General features: G+C 35.5%; 5 protein-coding genes across 16 annotated transcripts in view; 2 read left to right on the top strand and 3 right to left on the bottom strand.

Moving 5' to 3' along the window:
- LOC124185813 overlaps positions 1–2418 on the bottom strand; it is a 58689-nt gene extending 56271 nt beyond the window's left edge. For 4 of the 9 annotated variants that reach the window (XR_006871476.1, XR_006871480.1, XR_006871477.1 and 1 more), the window contains exons 1-2: positions 2287–2416; positions 1580–1683 (exon numbers count right to left, since the gene is read on the bottom strand). The gene's annotated coding sequence lies outside the window, so the exon portion shown is untranslated. Of the gene's footprint in view, positions 1–950; positions 1112–1286; positions 1549–1579; positions 1684–2286 lie in introns of those variants that run through there. The other 5 variants (XR_006871473.1, XR_006871474.1, XM_046576945.1 and 2 more) reach the window with 4 other exon arrangements.
- On the top strand, positions 2374–4523 carry LOC124185809 (mitochondrial coenzyme A transporter SLC25A42). Its single transcript, XM_046576939.1, has 5 exons — positions 2374–2517; positions 2646–2974; positions 3086–3348; positions 3556–3736; positions 3844–4523. Exons 1-5 carry the CDS (start codon positions 2374–2376, stop codon positions 3968–3970), a joined length of 1044 nt encoding a protein of 347 aa, XP_046432895.1. The 3' UTR covers positions 3971–4523.
- Positions 4278–7569, bottom strand: LOC124185810 (mitotic checkpoint protein BUB3). 2 transcript variants are annotated; one of them, XM_046576941.1, is made up of 6 exons: positions 7432–7569; positions 6991–7204; positions 6831–6900; positions 6414–6724; positions 6152–6297; positions 4278–5994 (listed from the first exon to the last, which is right to left on the bottom strand). In XM_046576941.1, exons 2-6 carry the CDS (start codon positions 7183–7185, stop codon positions 5736–5738), a joined length of 981 nt encoding a protein of 326 aa, XP_046432897.1. In that variant the 5' UTR covers positions 7186–7204; positions 7432–7569; the 3' UTR covers positions 4278–5735. The 2 variants fall into 2 exon arrangements, with proteins under 2 accessions (XP_046432897.1, XP_046432896.1); XM_046576940.1 differs by having other exon boundaries at positions 7397–7532.
- On the top strand, positions 7567–9802 carry LOC124185807 (crossover junction endonuclease EME1). Of its 2 annotated transcripts, none has more exons than XM_046576936.1 (3): positions 7567–8763; positions 8888–8941; positions 9011–9802. In XM_046576936.1, exons 1-3 carry the CDS (start codon positions 7567–7569, stop codon positions 9125–9127), a joined length of 1368 nt encoding a protein of 455 aa, XP_046432892.1. In that variant the 3' UTR covers positions 9128–9802. The 2 variants fall into 2 exon arrangements, with proteins under 2 accessions (XP_046432892.1, XP_046432893.1); XM_046576937.1 differs by having other exon boundaries at positions 8888–8915.
- Positions 9166–16347, bottom strand: LOC124185800 (KAT8 regulatory NSL complex subunit 3). 2 transcript variants are annotated; one of them, XM_046576922.1, is made up of 8 exons: positions 15882–16347; positions 15451–15795; positions 14664–15249; positions 14277–14558; positions 13495–14190; positions 13057–13423; positions 12725–12922; positions 9166–11638 (listed from the first exon to the last, which is right to left on the bottom strand). In XM_046576922.1, the coding sequence occupies exons 2-8, from the start codon at positions 15759–15761 to the stop codon at positions 10479–10481; spliced, it is 3600 nt and encodes a 1199-aa protein (XP_046432878.1). In that variant the 5' UTR covers positions 15762–15795; positions 15882–16347; the 3' UTR covers positions 9166–10478. The 2 variants fall into 2 exon arrangements, with proteins under 2 accessions (XP_046432878.1, XP_046432879.1); XM_046576923.1 differs by lacking the exon at positions 15882–16347 and having other exon boundaries at positions 14664–15233; positions 15451–15578.
- Positions 16348–16368: the final 21 nt, after the last annotated feature.

Consider the following 16368-nt stretch of genomic DNA (forward strand, 5'->3'; position numbering starts at 1 on the left):
GTATTATGCAATAAATATTACATCGTGCATCGTGTATTCACAATACCGCACATGCAGAGATCAAATATTTTTACACCTGTATATCGGCATTTTGGAGTAAGGAAAGATCCGAAGCCACTGAATAAAAAGAATATTTCATTAAAAGTGTTCGCATCTTGTCCCAAACTTTTAATGCGAAAGACTATGAATTTGAAAAATCTTCAAGGTATAATACAGTCTCAAATACAAAAAAAGAGTGCTTTAAAATATTGGACCGGTTTATTGACGTATAAGAGAATGCATATATTAACCTATGAGGCTGAAGTTATAAGTAACGTCAGCGTAAAGAAACGTTGAAATAAAAATCACAATTTTGCAGCTTCAGAACATAACTGATTTGCCGGTTTACTGAATCTCAGACAATTTAAATGTTACGAGTTATAAAGAGTTTTTATAAAAATGTATAATTACGACAACGTTACGGACTTCAACCAGATATATATATACATGCCTGCACAGCAATCTTATCTCACAGTTTCAACATGTTTTGTACGTATTTATTGCCAAACATGTTATCAAATGTTCGTATACGTCCGCGGGCGCGTAAAGCATTGAGACAAAAAAGTTTAATCACTTGTATCAAAGGTGAATCGAAATCGAATAACAACTATCGATGTACTATATACGTATATTATATTTAACATCATACCCCGCAGCAGATTTTTGTCTCCCGGAACAAGTATTGCGATCATAATACGATGTGGGGAATTTTAACGACGTGAAAAATATTACCTGAGGAGATTGTTTTGATACGATTTAAAGAAAACAAATATTTCATACAATCATTTAAAGGAAATTGAAACTTTTTTTTTTTTCAAACATTTCACGACAGTATGCACGAAGGAGAAAGATCTGTTGCAGCGCTTTTCGGATGAATGAACGTTTGCTTGCATAAATATAGGTATACATACATGTTCACCATAGGGTCAAGCACCCGTGATGCAAGCATATCCCCGTTTCAGCGTGTATATACTTTTTCCGGGTGTTTCCTCTGATGATTTTTTCTTTATAAATAACCACGTGCTGCTGCGATGTTTCTTTCTTTTTTGCCAACGAAAGCACGAGAAAAGCTCTGAAATGTGTCATAATTTAAGTTTTTTCCTGGGAATATTATATACCTATACATATATATATATATATATATATATATATATATATCTATGTAAATATAAATAATCTTAAAATTATATTTCTACTTCATTAATTTTATTGTTCATGCCTATCTTACGCAATATTCTTCGAAATACCTCATGCAGCACATCGGCTTTAAACGCTGATTTGTAACGAAATTCACGATTGAATTAAATATATAGACATATGCGACTCGAGCGGGAAAATATTTTCTTTGCCTATTTTTGAAACCCGTTTTTCTTTCTTGCAACCCGTCAATATTTACGAGTAACAATTCGCTTAGTAAGGATCGATGACGTACTTCACTCAAAGATTATCATCTGTCTATGTGCAATTATCATCTCTTATATACATTTAGCGACAGATGTTGCTGCGCAAATTTACGTGTATGATACATGTATAAACGTACCTATTGACTTCTTGAAAACAGTCGTGCAATTGTCAGAATCCCGTACGCGTATAATTGGAGTCCACAATTTCATGAAGCTGGCGTTAGCAGCCAAAGGTGTTCGACTTTTTGGAAATAGAAAAAAGCAATTCAGTTTTATTCTCCATTCCAATAGCAATTGAAAAATGGAATGTATTATTTATAAAACATTGTTGCACGCTACATTGATGTATATACCTCTATGGTAATGCAATGCAAGTATATCTTCATCTTATCATGCGGTTCTAATAGTAAAAAAATAATTCTGATAGATGTATTGATTGCTGCATGAAATACGGAAACAAATCTATCGCTTATCTTTAATTCACGTCGTGAGTTCATATCAGTACTTATATACGTGTAAAGCATACTTTTTCACATGTGTTGTGAGGTACTTGTATCGATACATGATTGATACTATACACTTGTACGTACTTTGGACTTTATATACGGAAATATCTATAATATCTTTCGACACGTATGTATACCTACTATTTTTCACCTTTGATTTTGCATGTATACTAGAAATATGTAACGATCACTGCTCCATATTATTCTGAGTATATAAGTGTAAAAGTTGAATAAGAAAAAATAGCAATACCTCTTTTTAAGTGGTGAAAACCAAACATGCAAAAGCCTTGGATTCTTCTTCACGATTTTTAAAGATATTTATTTATTTTTATCCTCACCCTGTTTTCAACACAGAAAGGCAGCGTCCGATTAACCCTGGCCGGGATCGGAGGCCAGTAGTACGAGTTTGCAGCTAGGCGACGGAGATGAGCAGCCACGTAACGTCTGGCTGTGCAGAAGGCAGTCAGGTCGTCCTCGAACGCCTCCAGGCTACTGTGATGGCCAGCTCCGCCAAATCGGTTGGGTCATCCTTGCCCCCCTCTGTCGCCGAAAAGCTGACTGAAACGAAAGTAAGTTTTACATAACGAAAATTTACAATAAAAGAAACAATAAGCTGCGATAAATGATGAAAGAAATTATTGAATCATAAGTTTGAAAAGTAGAGGTAGATTTTTTAATCAAAGTCTCATTCTTTCAGCCTACGACACAACTCCTTGCCGAGGAGCAGCAGATTTCAAATACCCAGAGGGTCTCAACAAGTTTAGTTTCCGGTGCCATAGCAGGAGCGTTAGCTAAAACAACAATAGCTCCCTTGGATCGAACCAAAATTAATTTTCAAATATCACAGCAGCCTTATTCAGCCAAAGCAGCTGTCAAATTTCTTAATAATTCATACAAAAATGATGGCCTACTGAGTCTTTGGCGAGGGAACAGCGCTACTATGGCAAGGATCGTACCCTATGCAGCTATCCAATTTACAGCCCACGAACAATGGAAGAGGATACTGGGCATTGATAGTCCAGAAAAGTGAGACAGTGTTTTTTACCTAGTAAAGAATATTTTTTGTTAAAGTGAGATCTATAACAGTTCCAATTGTTTTATCTGCTTCAATTTTTGACATTTTGTTTTCGTTGTCAGGAACAAAACCCTGAGCTTTCTTGCGGGTTCCTTGGCCGGGGTTACGTCGCAGGGCTTAACTTATCCTTTGGATCTTGCACGAGCTAGAATGGCTGTCACGCAGAAGACTGAGTACAGAACACTCAGGCAAATTTTTTCACGTCTTTACAGGCGAGAAGGGGTGACTGCTTTTTATCGTGGTTTTACCCCTACAATGTTAGGCGTCATTCCGTATGCTGGATTCAGTTTCTTTACGTATGAAACTCTGAAGCAATTATTAGCTGGTGAGTAATTATACGTATTACGGTATAAATGGAGTTCTTGGTTTTTTTTTTTAACAAAAACAATCATTCTTTTTTCACACTAATTTCACAATCAGACAAATATACCATTTGCCTTAATAAGTAGAAATATTTCAAATCCTTTTTGACGGTATGAATTCTCTGTCGTTCAATTCATATCTCCTTGTTATTCAATTTTTATCTTCACAGTTTATATAGTTGAGAGTCCTGGCTTATCAACCATGTCAGCACTGATATGCGGAGCTGTAGCTGGAATGGTTGGCCAAACAAGCAGCTATCCTCTTGATATTGTTCGTAGAAGAATGCAAACATCAGCTATAAAAGGCGGAGCTTATCAATCAATAACCACAACCATAGTAAAAATATACACGTGAGTATACCGTTCCAACCACATCATATTTTGTAAAAAAAAAATTACTACTGTATGATGTTCAATTTTCTCAACCATTGATAAATATTTGGGACTTATAATTTCAGAGAAGAGGGAGCGTTTGCCTTTTTCAAAGGTCTTAGCATGAATTGGGTTAAGGGTCCTGTAGCTGTTGGAATAAGTTTTGCAACTTACGACGTGATTCGAGATGGGCTGAGAAATGTTTTATCATAAAACGATAGTAAAATCGTTTTATCTGCCCTGTAATAGCTTGCGTACATACGTTACATTTTATTACATAAGAATTAAAAAAAAAAAGCTAAAACATTAATTTGTTATGAAAATTTAAATATTGAGGACATGTGTTTAAAAAAAAATCGTCCTTATAAAATCCTAATCTCTTATCTTAATCAAATTTTGTACATATATATATTGTACAGATATATGTATATATATCTGTTAGTCTTGCTACAAGTCGTTGTTAAAAGTTGTGTACATAGTATCCTGTAAGTGTTGAAAAAAGTAACGTTTTTTAAAAGTATTTATGTATCAAAAAACGTGATGACAGCAATGGAACATTTTTATCAGTTCCTATCGTTATTAGCGGGTGTGATTGTTACTCATCTATGTTGATGAAGCTGTGAACTCATGCGTCAAGACAATATATCCACAGCTTCATAGAAATAGAGGGAGACCTTGCTGTTTAATTTCAAAAAACGAATGGTTGCTAGTGAAATATGTTTATCAAGTGCAGAATTGAAAAAATATATATATATATATATTTAAAGTTGTTGTGTATTGAATTTGTCCGTCTCTTGACAATGTGGATTTTCGTATACTATTACTGTACAAACTACAATTTTTTTACATTCTAATATTTAGTATAAAATATTATGCATTATCACATCAAACTTTGAGTCTCATTCGCAAGTTATTGTGATTACGGAAGGGTGCAATGGTATTTTTGTGATCGCGATTGTTGCCTGATAATCTATATCATTTTTAATGAAATAAATGATCAGGTGATGTAGTAAATTTGCGTAAAATAGTAATATGACAACCTAAACCTATAATTATTGTAATTTATAATTCTGACAATAATGTACTTAGTTATGAAGTCAATATTATATATAATGTAATGTATTGATCTGTAGGCCTGCACAATCATTACATATTTTATTATTCTTTTACATTTCAGTTGAAACTTTTTTTACGATACCACTTTACGGCCTAATTGGTTGAATAGCAGTAGGTACTCACCTTAATTTTATAGTGTAATTGAAAAAAATTAAAATACATACAAAACTAAAGTAATAACTGCTTTCGTCTGCCGTTACAAATCAATAGGTAAATGCTGTTTCAAGATTAAATTAAAGAATGTCATTAAAGCCGCTCATTATTGAAGAAATTACGTTTAAACAAATTACTAGGCACAAATCTGAGTCGATCTAATCACATAAAATAAGCTAGAAATGTTTGTCAATAGTCATCGACGACATGGTGAATAAACTGTTCAAAAGAAGAACCTGTGTTTTGAATTCAATTTAAACGACAAACTAAAATGCTGTCAAACAAGATTGAAAAATGAAAATACACATCAAGTTCATTATTTGGAAACTACTAATAATTAATACTGCATATTGATAAAAATTATTCATTTGATTGATCACTATTCACAGTTCGAAAAGTTGACATATGTTGCAGTTGATCTAACTGAAGAAATATTAATATTCTCAAGTTAGCATTGTTTTGTATGTTATGTATAAGTGAGATTGAAAATCTCTTTATCGTTTATTCACAAAATTGGAAAAGTTGTTTATTCTGCCCGATTATACACAATTATCACTGATTACGAATATGCGATGGTAAAAACGTCGACCATTAATCAATTCTTATCAGTTGAATAATTACGTTAGTCATAAAACATCATGCCTTTATCCAGTGTTGAAGGCATTTGTCGATTGAGCTAGTTGATTTCACACAATGCGCAAGTTTCTTTTTATTTTGGTTTAGTTTCCTGATCATTTACATATCTGATGTATATACTTTCTTCATTCGCACCACCCGGTGGAATTTCCGCTTCATTCAAGTATGAAACACCAATAGCTAATGCACAACCATCGTGACTAAAACTGAGGGCAGCAACACCTGCATTGTATCTATGGAACTGACATAGGCGTTTTTTGTTGAAACCATCCCAGATGTTAACGAATCCATCTGATCCACCAGTTGCAAACGTGTTGTATGTGGAGTGAAAACTGTAAAACAAACAATAAATTCTAGTCCAGGTACGCAACAATCAAAAATGATCATTAATATTCTTTTCAAATTCTGATGCAAGGAAATTACTATGACTGTCGAAACATTTTTTCTGTGTGTTTTTGACATAATCGATACACCTATGAACATTCTTACCTAATTGCATTAACTGGATAAATGTGTTCAACATTATTCTCTTTTATCCTGTGGCATTTGAAGGCATATTTTTTTTTCTGTGCCTCAGGAGTTGTATCAAGATATTCAACGGCGACCCGTCCTTCTATGCTGCTAAGAACGTAACCCTAGAGAATAAAAATTAAACACTCGGTAAATTCTTATGAAAATTTCACCATTAGACATAAGAAAATGAATGATTAGTAATTGATTAATGGCACTATTGTTATTAATCCATATGAACCTGTTCATTTGGGAAGCCCTTAATGCAGCGCGTTTGGTATTTTAAACTGCTTTCGCGACGCTGAAACATTCCCGCCATATTTCGAAGATCCCATATGCAAACTTTCCTTTTTGCTGTACCAACAACAAACTTATCCCCACACACAGACAGGGCAAGTACAGTTTCAGGCTGTTGATAGCTGCCTACACAGGTTGGGCTTCTTGGATCCCATAATTTTACTGCAGCATCCCAACCCCCGGTCAAGATTGCATTCAAAGCTGCACAATACTCGATTTTTCGAATTGGTTTCTCATGCGTTCCCATAACAGACTCTGTGAAATTTCAGTTATATAATAGAAACATTTCTAATCACTGGATGGTGCGACAATTTCTGGTTGTAACAATGTTCATTGGATGTTTCACAGTTCAAATTGGTACCTGTGTTGCTATTGATGTCATACATCTTCAGTGTATTATCCAAGCCACCACTGTACGCATGGACCGCATCCTGTACATGAAACATACAACAAGGCATGAGTTATTAGATTGATCGGAGCATCTTATGCGTCCGGTACATAATACATCAGTGAAGAAGTACCTGGAAAGCGACGTCCAATACTGGCAGTTCATGATTGTATTTTAGTCGCATAGTATTGGCCTGAATATCGTATAGTCGGACTGTGCTATCCCACGACGAAACCAGGAGAAATTGCGTTGAATTTGGTCCGAACTCAACAGCCGAAATAGCGTCTGTCGGTGGTGTTTTAAGTTTGAATTCCGTTCGTGACTCCATTTCGGCAAAGCAGACCTTGCTGAATTTCGGCAATATATATCGGTGTATTTGCTTTGGGCAGCGCTGCGAATGCGTAGTACCCTACTTCGGTAAAATGAACGGTGTGTTCAGAAATGAATTTTGTGGGTTAATGCTGCTTTTATGGTTTTGTAGGTTATGCCTCTAAATCTGATCTGAACACAAATGTGCACACGTATATATCTGTATATACCTATGAACGTACACGCATCCATGCAAATACAACACCTGTAAAACGAAACTCGATGCCTACGGATTTCCCATGGTAGCACTAGTAGAATATTGCGATACTTCGATGGGTACTTCTTACATCTCGCGCGAAGTTATTAAATACTGCACGTCACATTCCTCTAATAACTGATTATGAATACTATGGACGTAATTGAATTGTCAAGTGATTCAAACGATTCCGTGCCGTCTGTTAATACAAGTTCAAGCAAACCTCCGGCACTTCATATATTAGATGACGATTATAATTTCCCTGAAGTACCATTCGCCAGTGAACTTCCAGCAGCGAAAAAATACACAGATTCTGATTCAGGCGCTATTTTTAAATCTAACAGCGACATAGAAACAGAGCTATTCAAAAAGTATATCGGTGAGAAATCAAGGAGTAAGGAAACCAAAGTGAAGGAAACAGTCAATGCATCAAGCAAAAATGACAAAGAGCTTACCAGGAATGAAAAATATAGGAAAGCAGAAGAAGCTGCGAGAATTAGGGCCGAAAAAGCAGCAGCAGCTGCACGTTTGAAAAGCATGCAACCTGGAGAGTGCATGAATTACATGCAAGTTATATTAGACTTGGGTTTCATGAATTTTAATTTCTTTGACACCCTGATCACCGAACTCCAACAATATGAGCTCGTTTATAAGTTGAAATCACAGATAATTTCCAACAGTGTAACATGGACGAGAAGTGAGGAGAAAAACTCTGAACATGTTACTGGCGGAATCAAGTCGGTTGAAGATAATCACATCATCGTTGTTTGGGATTACACAGAGACAGTTAAAAAAGTAGCTAGTGATACGTTTGTGACATCCATAGATAATATCCAAACATCAATGCCTGGGAAAGTGACAACGCTGATAGTATACGGAATGGAAAACTATTTCAGGCATCATAGGAATCTTAAAAAAATGCAATTTAAAAACCTATGTCTGGGAAGCTTCAGGGATGGGAAAAAGCGGAGAGGTAGCAAGGCTTTTGAAGATTTGCCAGTGATTTCTAGGAAACAATTAGAACTGTGCCTGATTGAGGTTCAACTCACACTAAACTGTAACAGTCAACTAATCGAATCACCACATGGTCTAGGTCAGGTCATTGGCCAATATACAAAAGCTATTGCTGAAGCACCGTTCAAAATTCACAAGAAACAAATGCTACAATCTCAGCTAGACTTTTACGCCGCTGGGGACAATAAAGACACCGTTAAAGTCGACAAGGATGGGAATGGACTGAAAAGGCTATGGCAACAACAACTATGTCAGTTTAATTTGGCTAGATTGGAAACAGCAGAGGCCATCATTTCAAAATATCCAACTCCCTCACATCTGATGGATGTGAGTTTTTCAATTTCACTAACAGAATCAGCAAATGCTTGTAACATACCTCTGCCTATTTTTATTCATACTTCCAAATGTTTCCAAGAAACACATTTTATCAATTGTCTTACTCGTGTTACAGGCTTATGCTCATTGCACACTTTCGGAAGGTATGAAACTGCTTCAAGATATTCCTGTAAGTTTCCTCAAATAAACATATATTTTATACTATATAATTTTAATAACTTAAGCTTACTTAAAACAGATCAGAAGAACTGCAGGGCCTATTACAAATGTCCGACGGATAGGACCTGAATTGAGCAAGAAATTGTACCTCATGTTCACGTCAGAGGATGGCAATGTTCTTCTGGGCAATGACTAAGTAGACCTGCAGCGATGAACAGTTTTTTTTGTTAGACACTAGTGCCTTGTAAATATCGTACCTACTATTCTGTTTTAAGACAGAGTTTTATACACAAAGCATACGTTACCATAATGAAAGAATGTCCTTACTCCTTAATCTTCAGTTCTGAAAGTACAAGTTGATAGCGTTATATTTTTTCCAGATCAGAATAAGCGGCAGAATTTAATATAAGGGAGAGTTTTTGCGGTAGCCAGTAAAGATTTGAAATGTACTAATCAAGTTCATGTTCTAATTTACTACTCTGTTTGTATTAATTATATGGTCAAAGAAAGACGATCACATACTCAAGTAACGAGCCAAAAATTTATAGTTTGAATACGTATATGCATTAAGGAGCAATTTAACTCTTTCACAGTCTTTTTTTGAATTGTTACATCAACCTTTAATATTATTAAAGCAAGATCATTGATTATTATTAACTAATATTAACAATACGTAGTTTTGGTGTTTATATGAGAATTTTTTCATTACTCAGAAAGATCTATTTGCTACATTTTTACAAAAGAATAAATAGAGTCAGGGCTCGTGTCTATTAAGGCATGTAATAATCAATGAAGTCAGTTTTGTCATTAGTGTTTCTAATGGCGAGGACAAAAGATATTTCATAATTAAATATGATAGTCAATAGCTTTTTAGCAACACTGAAAAATAATAGTTAATCATAACAGCCTTACATTTATTTTAAATGAACAAATAAATAGCAATTCTTTCAACTCGATTATTGCATTTTTACGTTTTCTGATATTTTAGAAGTATTGAAATGCATTCAGATTCCAAAATATTAGTATTGAAACAGAATAAAGTTTGTAAACTAAAAGTGAACTTGAGGATTTTCTTTAAGAATTGAAAGTCCTTATTGTTACTATGCGTTGTAGAACGATTTCCATTTTATTTCAAGAACCAATTCAGGTAAACTTGAAATATATTCCCACACGCGACTGCACCAATCTACTATTGAATCCAGCAGCCGTGTGATCTATTTATGACATACATTTACAGTAAACTGACTAAAACCATTATTTCCTCATTGCTACTTTTTCTTTCAAATTAACATAAATTACTTTTATGAATAATAGTATCAATTCTTCTTCTATTATATTGATATAACAAGTATATTAAATTTCAGATAATGGCTTTGGTTTGCTAATTTCAAACTTTTAGCAGTGAAAATATAAAATCATCATTTATAAACGTAAAAATTGTATCGTAGAGATAAATTGACAGTTGAATGTACAATTTGACATCTACATAGACATACAGATCTAATGTAATGTTCATCGCAAAACTTGAGGTTACATTAACTAGTTATTTATCCTTTTACACTTTCGTTTTGTTTTTCAATAATTTCAGAAGATGCGTTTGTATCCGAAAGGAAAACCTTGGTCTTTACAATATCTATTTCTGTATTTGAATCCGCATGACTAAGTGATTCAGTGTCGTGACCGTTTTTCGATGGTGATGTCAAGTCAATTTCTGATACAGTTGGAATTTTTCGCTCAATAATATTTGTCTTGATAGCATCCTCAATTTCCAATGCATCATCTTGAATGATTTCTTGAAATTTAATTTGATGCCTCGGAAGCATCTGAGCGTATCTATGTTCATTTTTTTCATAACTAACCATCTTTGAAGTATTTTTAGTTAAAACAACTTGTTCATTCTTATCGTCGTGAATATTACTAGGAACAGAATTTCTCTTGGCTAAAATAATCTTAGTATACTTAATCGTTGGGTGATTCAATCGTGGTATTGTTTGTGTCGGTGTACCGATGCGATTAGTGCTTGTTATAGATTGATTTTGCAAGCGGGACGTCAGAACTGCACGATTAACATGATGCAGCGGTCCAGTCGCTCGGACAAGAGCTTGCATTGGTGTATTGGCTAAACTTGTGATGGGATGTTGTATTTTATCATGCTTATTACTGATCAATACAACCTTGGTGGTCCCGCTTAGTTTTGGAATATTTTTGTCGTAAGGATCCATCATAACTGGCACTTGAGAGATTGGCGCAGCTTTTTCAATGGCGTTTAAATTTTCGCCGTCTTTAGCAAATATTATTGGAATGTCCAGTATGTTACCCAAATCGTCGTCAAAGTCATCATTAATTTTTTTTCGCGTCGGCGATTGTGGTTTGTTGACTTTCTGTACTCTTTGGAGATTACAATTGTTCACTGTTATCTTTGGCACTGTTTTCATAGACCTTTGGCTCATCATCATTTTGCTTGACAGGGGTAAAATGGTTATTGTATTTTGACCAGACATTGGTACTAACATCGAAGCTGTTCTCGAATTGTTCAAACTATCTGCTAACATCACTACATTCTCCGATGATACTGCAAGAGGATAGTTTGTATTCGATGAACTGGTTTGGGAAGCGGGTAGAGACTGCATCTTAGACACATCCAACGGTTGATTTGAGGTAGATATAGTTCGATTCGTACTGCTGCTTGCTCCGTTGTTCTCCGGCTCTATAAAATAGAGATACCGTTCTCAGATATTACGAGAGAAACGGGAAAAATGTTAAAATATGTACCAAGTTACAGTGCAATTGATAACCCTGCATACATAAGATGTACATCAAATATCTAAACATGTATCTGTGTAAGCAAAAGTATATTGTTATGAAAAAACCTGTTCACATTCATCTTAGCACTATAAACAGCACGTTAAGTTTTCAATTTCGATAAAGAGAGACCAGTTAATGACTTACGATTTCTCAAGTTAAATTGTTTTTTTTATTTTCGCTGTATGTAAAAACCGGCAATGATATTGCTTTTAAACTTCGTTGTAATTTTGATCAGACTCAAAACTTCTCAAAACGTAAATTTTATACATTAAAATGAATGGTATAAGGTTCCTATTCTTGTAAATTGTTACGATTTCAACATTAAATTACAAGAAAGAAGAAATATCTTTATACATATATATACATGCATATCTTAAGAATTTAAAGTCATTAGAACGAATTAATATGGAATAAACCGTTCATTTCAGCCCCTTAATAGATTAATTTTTACCAAGGTGAGGGATAGGAATTAAAAGAAAACCGAGTTACATGAAATTGTTTATTGAACATAAAATATAAGGCAATGTTGGTGTATTTACACATGATAAAATATTTCTTCTGACAAAATTCGATTGAACAACAATGTTCTCGTCTTGGATGCACAGCATTTTGCAGTGCATCCTTCGCAATCAAACTTTAGGCATTGAAGACCAGATTTAATTTGAAGCATTCATTATCTACAAATGACTGTTCCTAGCAACGACTATATTACATATATTCATACAGTTATTGTATGATATCATGTTACATACAAATAAAATGTATTAAAAAAAAAAGAACCTGTCCTAAGCTAATGATCCTTACATTCAATACTATAATTGCGTCTTATCGTTGTGCGAATAGAGATTCTTTGTTATTTGAAAACTGAGATCAACATATAGACGTAATACTTGACTAAAATCTTCAATACAAAACAACGCCGGTCGTTGTGAAAATATATAAAATTTCATTTACTTATTCGTAATATGGCTAGATAATAGAATTCTACCTTTTGGTGTAGTTGTTGATGAGGATGATACAATCGTGTGTGTATTTGGAGTTGAAACACTGGGCGTCAACAAAATGCTTGATGCAGAGGTACCTTTTCCCATTGGCATACCACTGACTATTCCCATTGGACTTCTTCTGCTCTGCAGTAGCGCGGAAAGAGCTCCACTTGCATTAGTTACAGATTTTACCTGCATCGCTATAGAAAACAGATACATACACGATTCTGAGAAATTATCAAATTTATTGTATGTGCGATTAATGTTTCTAATTGATATTATACTCACAAATAGGTTGATACCAAAAAATCATAATTAGTAAATCAAATATTACCTGCAGCAGTAGACGCACTGACCCTAACTTGATTTCCAGCCGTAGTTAGAACGTTTACCAATTTAGCTTCGCCACCTTTGTCCGTAATATTGATGTGCTTATAACTGCTCGTTACAGTTTTAGAGAAGTTTTTACTTGTCATAACTGTTTTCAGTTTTGAACTACTTTGAGGACTGGTATTTGTGGCCATCATTTTAGGCATTTTAGAATACACATTTGACGGCCTGCATACATTGCTCATCTTGGTTGTAGTCGGAAAAGTTTGACCGGCTGAGGTTGTTGCCATACGCAATGGTCCGATGGGTGCTAAACTGGCCAAGGTACCAATGTTCAACGTTATCCCCGCGCCTGCATTACTTGCATTCAACTGTATAACAATTTGTATAGTCAATCCAATGCTGCATCAAAGCATAATGTTGCTAAACAAAATTTCCTTACCTGCCCCGATAGTCTTGGTGATAATAGCTGGTCAGGCAAAGTCACTTTCTGATTACTGATGACTCTAGGTTTTCGTTTAGATGCCGAGGCATGATTTAAATTTGCTCCGCTGATTGCTAAAAGGGTTGGCTGCGTATTTATAGTTCCCGATCGCACCAGAGATCCTGCTGAAGACTTTTGCGGTGTACCAGAGACAGCATTAGGCGTGATGGGTGTCATAGGTCTAGTTTTTTTCAAACTCGGAGAGTGTGGTTCGCTCTCTACAGAACTGCTAGTAGAATTTTTCCTCTTTCTAGACTCCTTTTTCATAGATTTGTCAGAGTTTATCAAGGGATTAGATCGCAGAGGCAGAGGATGAGGTTGCAGCAGAATACTGCCAACAAAATCACCGACTTCGTCAAGTATACATCTGTCGACTATGCTCTGTGTTATACCCTCAGATATTTTCTTTGCCGTAGATATTCTCAGGTGATCATCCGCTGTTCCTATAACAACTAGGCTTGTTTCGACAAGCATTTTTTCCCTTAGATCTTCCAAGTCATCGGGTCTCACAAGTGTCGCATTTTGACCAATTACAAACATAACAGGGCATCTAATATCCATCAAAGTGTCATCAGGGGTCCCCCGTTTTCCTTCTACAGTTGTGAATGGAAAGCCCAAGCAAATCACTGCCGTTACATGTTCCATTTGAGCTACCTAAGAAACAGTTAAAATAGATTCTTAGTCGCCATGAAATATATACAGTGAAATGTTTTACAAAGTGGTAAATAATTAAGTCTCACTTGGCAAGCGAGAGCAGCTCCTGTGTTAAATCCAACAAGGATTATTGGGCGCCCTGGATAATCACTACGAACGTCTTGTATTTTGGTTCTGGTAGCTTGTACCAGTTGCTCCATGCACGCCATCATCGTCATTCTATTTGCCGCTAATCCCATGTGTGTATGCACATTGACAACCATACCCAATGCTCCCAAATGCGCAATCCATTTGTGTTGTCGTGAAGAAACACTGGTTCCGACTCCAGAGGGTGCTATGACAAGGATTGGATTGCCAGGTAACTTTTTCTGGAAACAATATGACAAGTATTAAAGTAACGATCTACTTTTGCAAATAATCTACTCCGAAACTTGCATCATTAATTCTATTGTGGTATCAAAGGTTTAACTTACTGGCCTGCTTGCATTCAGTGTTGATGCGATTGGATCCCATGATCTTTTTAGCAATGGTCCGAGGGTTTCCCAGGTTATTGACCCACTTTTAGCATTTAAGTTTGGTTGTATGGCTATTATTTTATCTATTAATTGTGGAATTTTTAATCTCAACGTTTGAAGAATATCCAGGTAAATAGCCATATATTCCTGGGGTAGATTTTCGAAGAGTAAATTATGCAGCCATTGAGCTACTCGAAAATCCCACCCAGCAGATGCGAGTGTTTCTCTGAATCTTCGTGCAGCTGTGTCAACGGAAGTTCTTCGAAAAATTGGTTCCATTAAACTATTCGCTTTTACCAATCTAGCTAACCGTTCTGACGATAATATGCGCATAACTTTGGTAAAAATACGATTTTGAATTGGAGTCCAAAGGATTTTTTCTATCTTTTCTTCCCAATCATCATTTTCGCCAGGTCGAGCAAAATTAGCAAGTCTCTGAAACTCGTCCATCACATGACGAGTTCTGGCTAAATCGTACGGCGGCGTGACAGACTCCGTCATATCTCCTTCAACGTTGACCTCTTCATCCTGTTTTAGTTTATCCCTATTTTTTTAAATCCAGAACAACAAAACAAACAAATTTCAATTATAAAAAAAATAGAAAAGAAAATTCTGAGAGCGGGAATAAAGAAATAAAAATTATCCGAGATTTTATCATTCTCGTAGCTCTCCTTCAGTTAGGTTATTAAAAAATTAACACAAATGAAATAGGAAAACACGCTGTACACTATCATCTTATACTCACGTGACTAACAAACTTCTCGGCTTGCTGAAGAACAGTTTCTTGACTGGCTTGACATATACATTTTCCGGTTTCCAGTTCCAAGGGCGAGCATAGCAGTGATCCTTGACGATAACGTTGATTTCACTCTCGAAACATCCAGCGAGCTGATGTAAATATGTGGTTAATGTATTTGGGTTATCATCAAACGTGTCACCAGTTGGACTAGGTAGTCCTGAGCCTACTGTTGATGAAGTGGAAACAACGGGACCCGTCGACAGCAACATTTTCATTATACTATCTCGTCCAGTAGCTGACCTCAAAACATCTGTCATCTCAATAAACTTCAACTTTTAAGCGAACAGCATCCTGCAATATCAAATGACAATGTTATACAAGGCATTATCGAAAGGATAGTAGTAATATTCAGGACACCATTTAACAATGCAACATACCGTGCACTAGATTTTTTCAAACAACTCCAAAACTCATCGTAGACTAAAATTGTTATAGGATGAATTGCAGCGTTCTTTCCATGTTTCGTGAACACACATTAGGAGGATGATATTTAACCTTAGCTATTTACATGGGTGATAATTGTTTTCAACGGGGTTAAAAAGTTGTGAATGAAAAAATAGTTTTTGAACTCGTGCGTAAATTATTGTGCGTTGGTGGAGGCAACAGTCACTTCGTAGACGATGCGATTGTTAACACGCACAGGATAGAATAAAAGTATTTTTACTCCACTCGCGTATTTCACAGATTGACTCATAGCCACAATCGCAATTTTTTCATCGTCGAAACCGTATTAGGAATAATCTGAGTTATGTATATCAAATGCACAACACAATACACGAATTGCACAACGCGTCCGTGTTTCTCAGGAGCTGCTGACTGCTAGTTTTTCTTTTCGGACCATGTCAGCACACCACGATGTCAGCA

This window comes from Neodiprion fabricii, chromosome 6, assembly GCF_021155785.1.
Source record: "Neodiprion fabricii isolate iyNeoFabr1 chromosome 6, iyNeoFabr1.1, whole genome shotgun sequence".
Taxonomy (NCBI): Eukaryota; Metazoa; Arthropoda; class Insecta; order Hymenoptera; family Diprionidae; genus Neodiprion; species Neodiprion fabricii.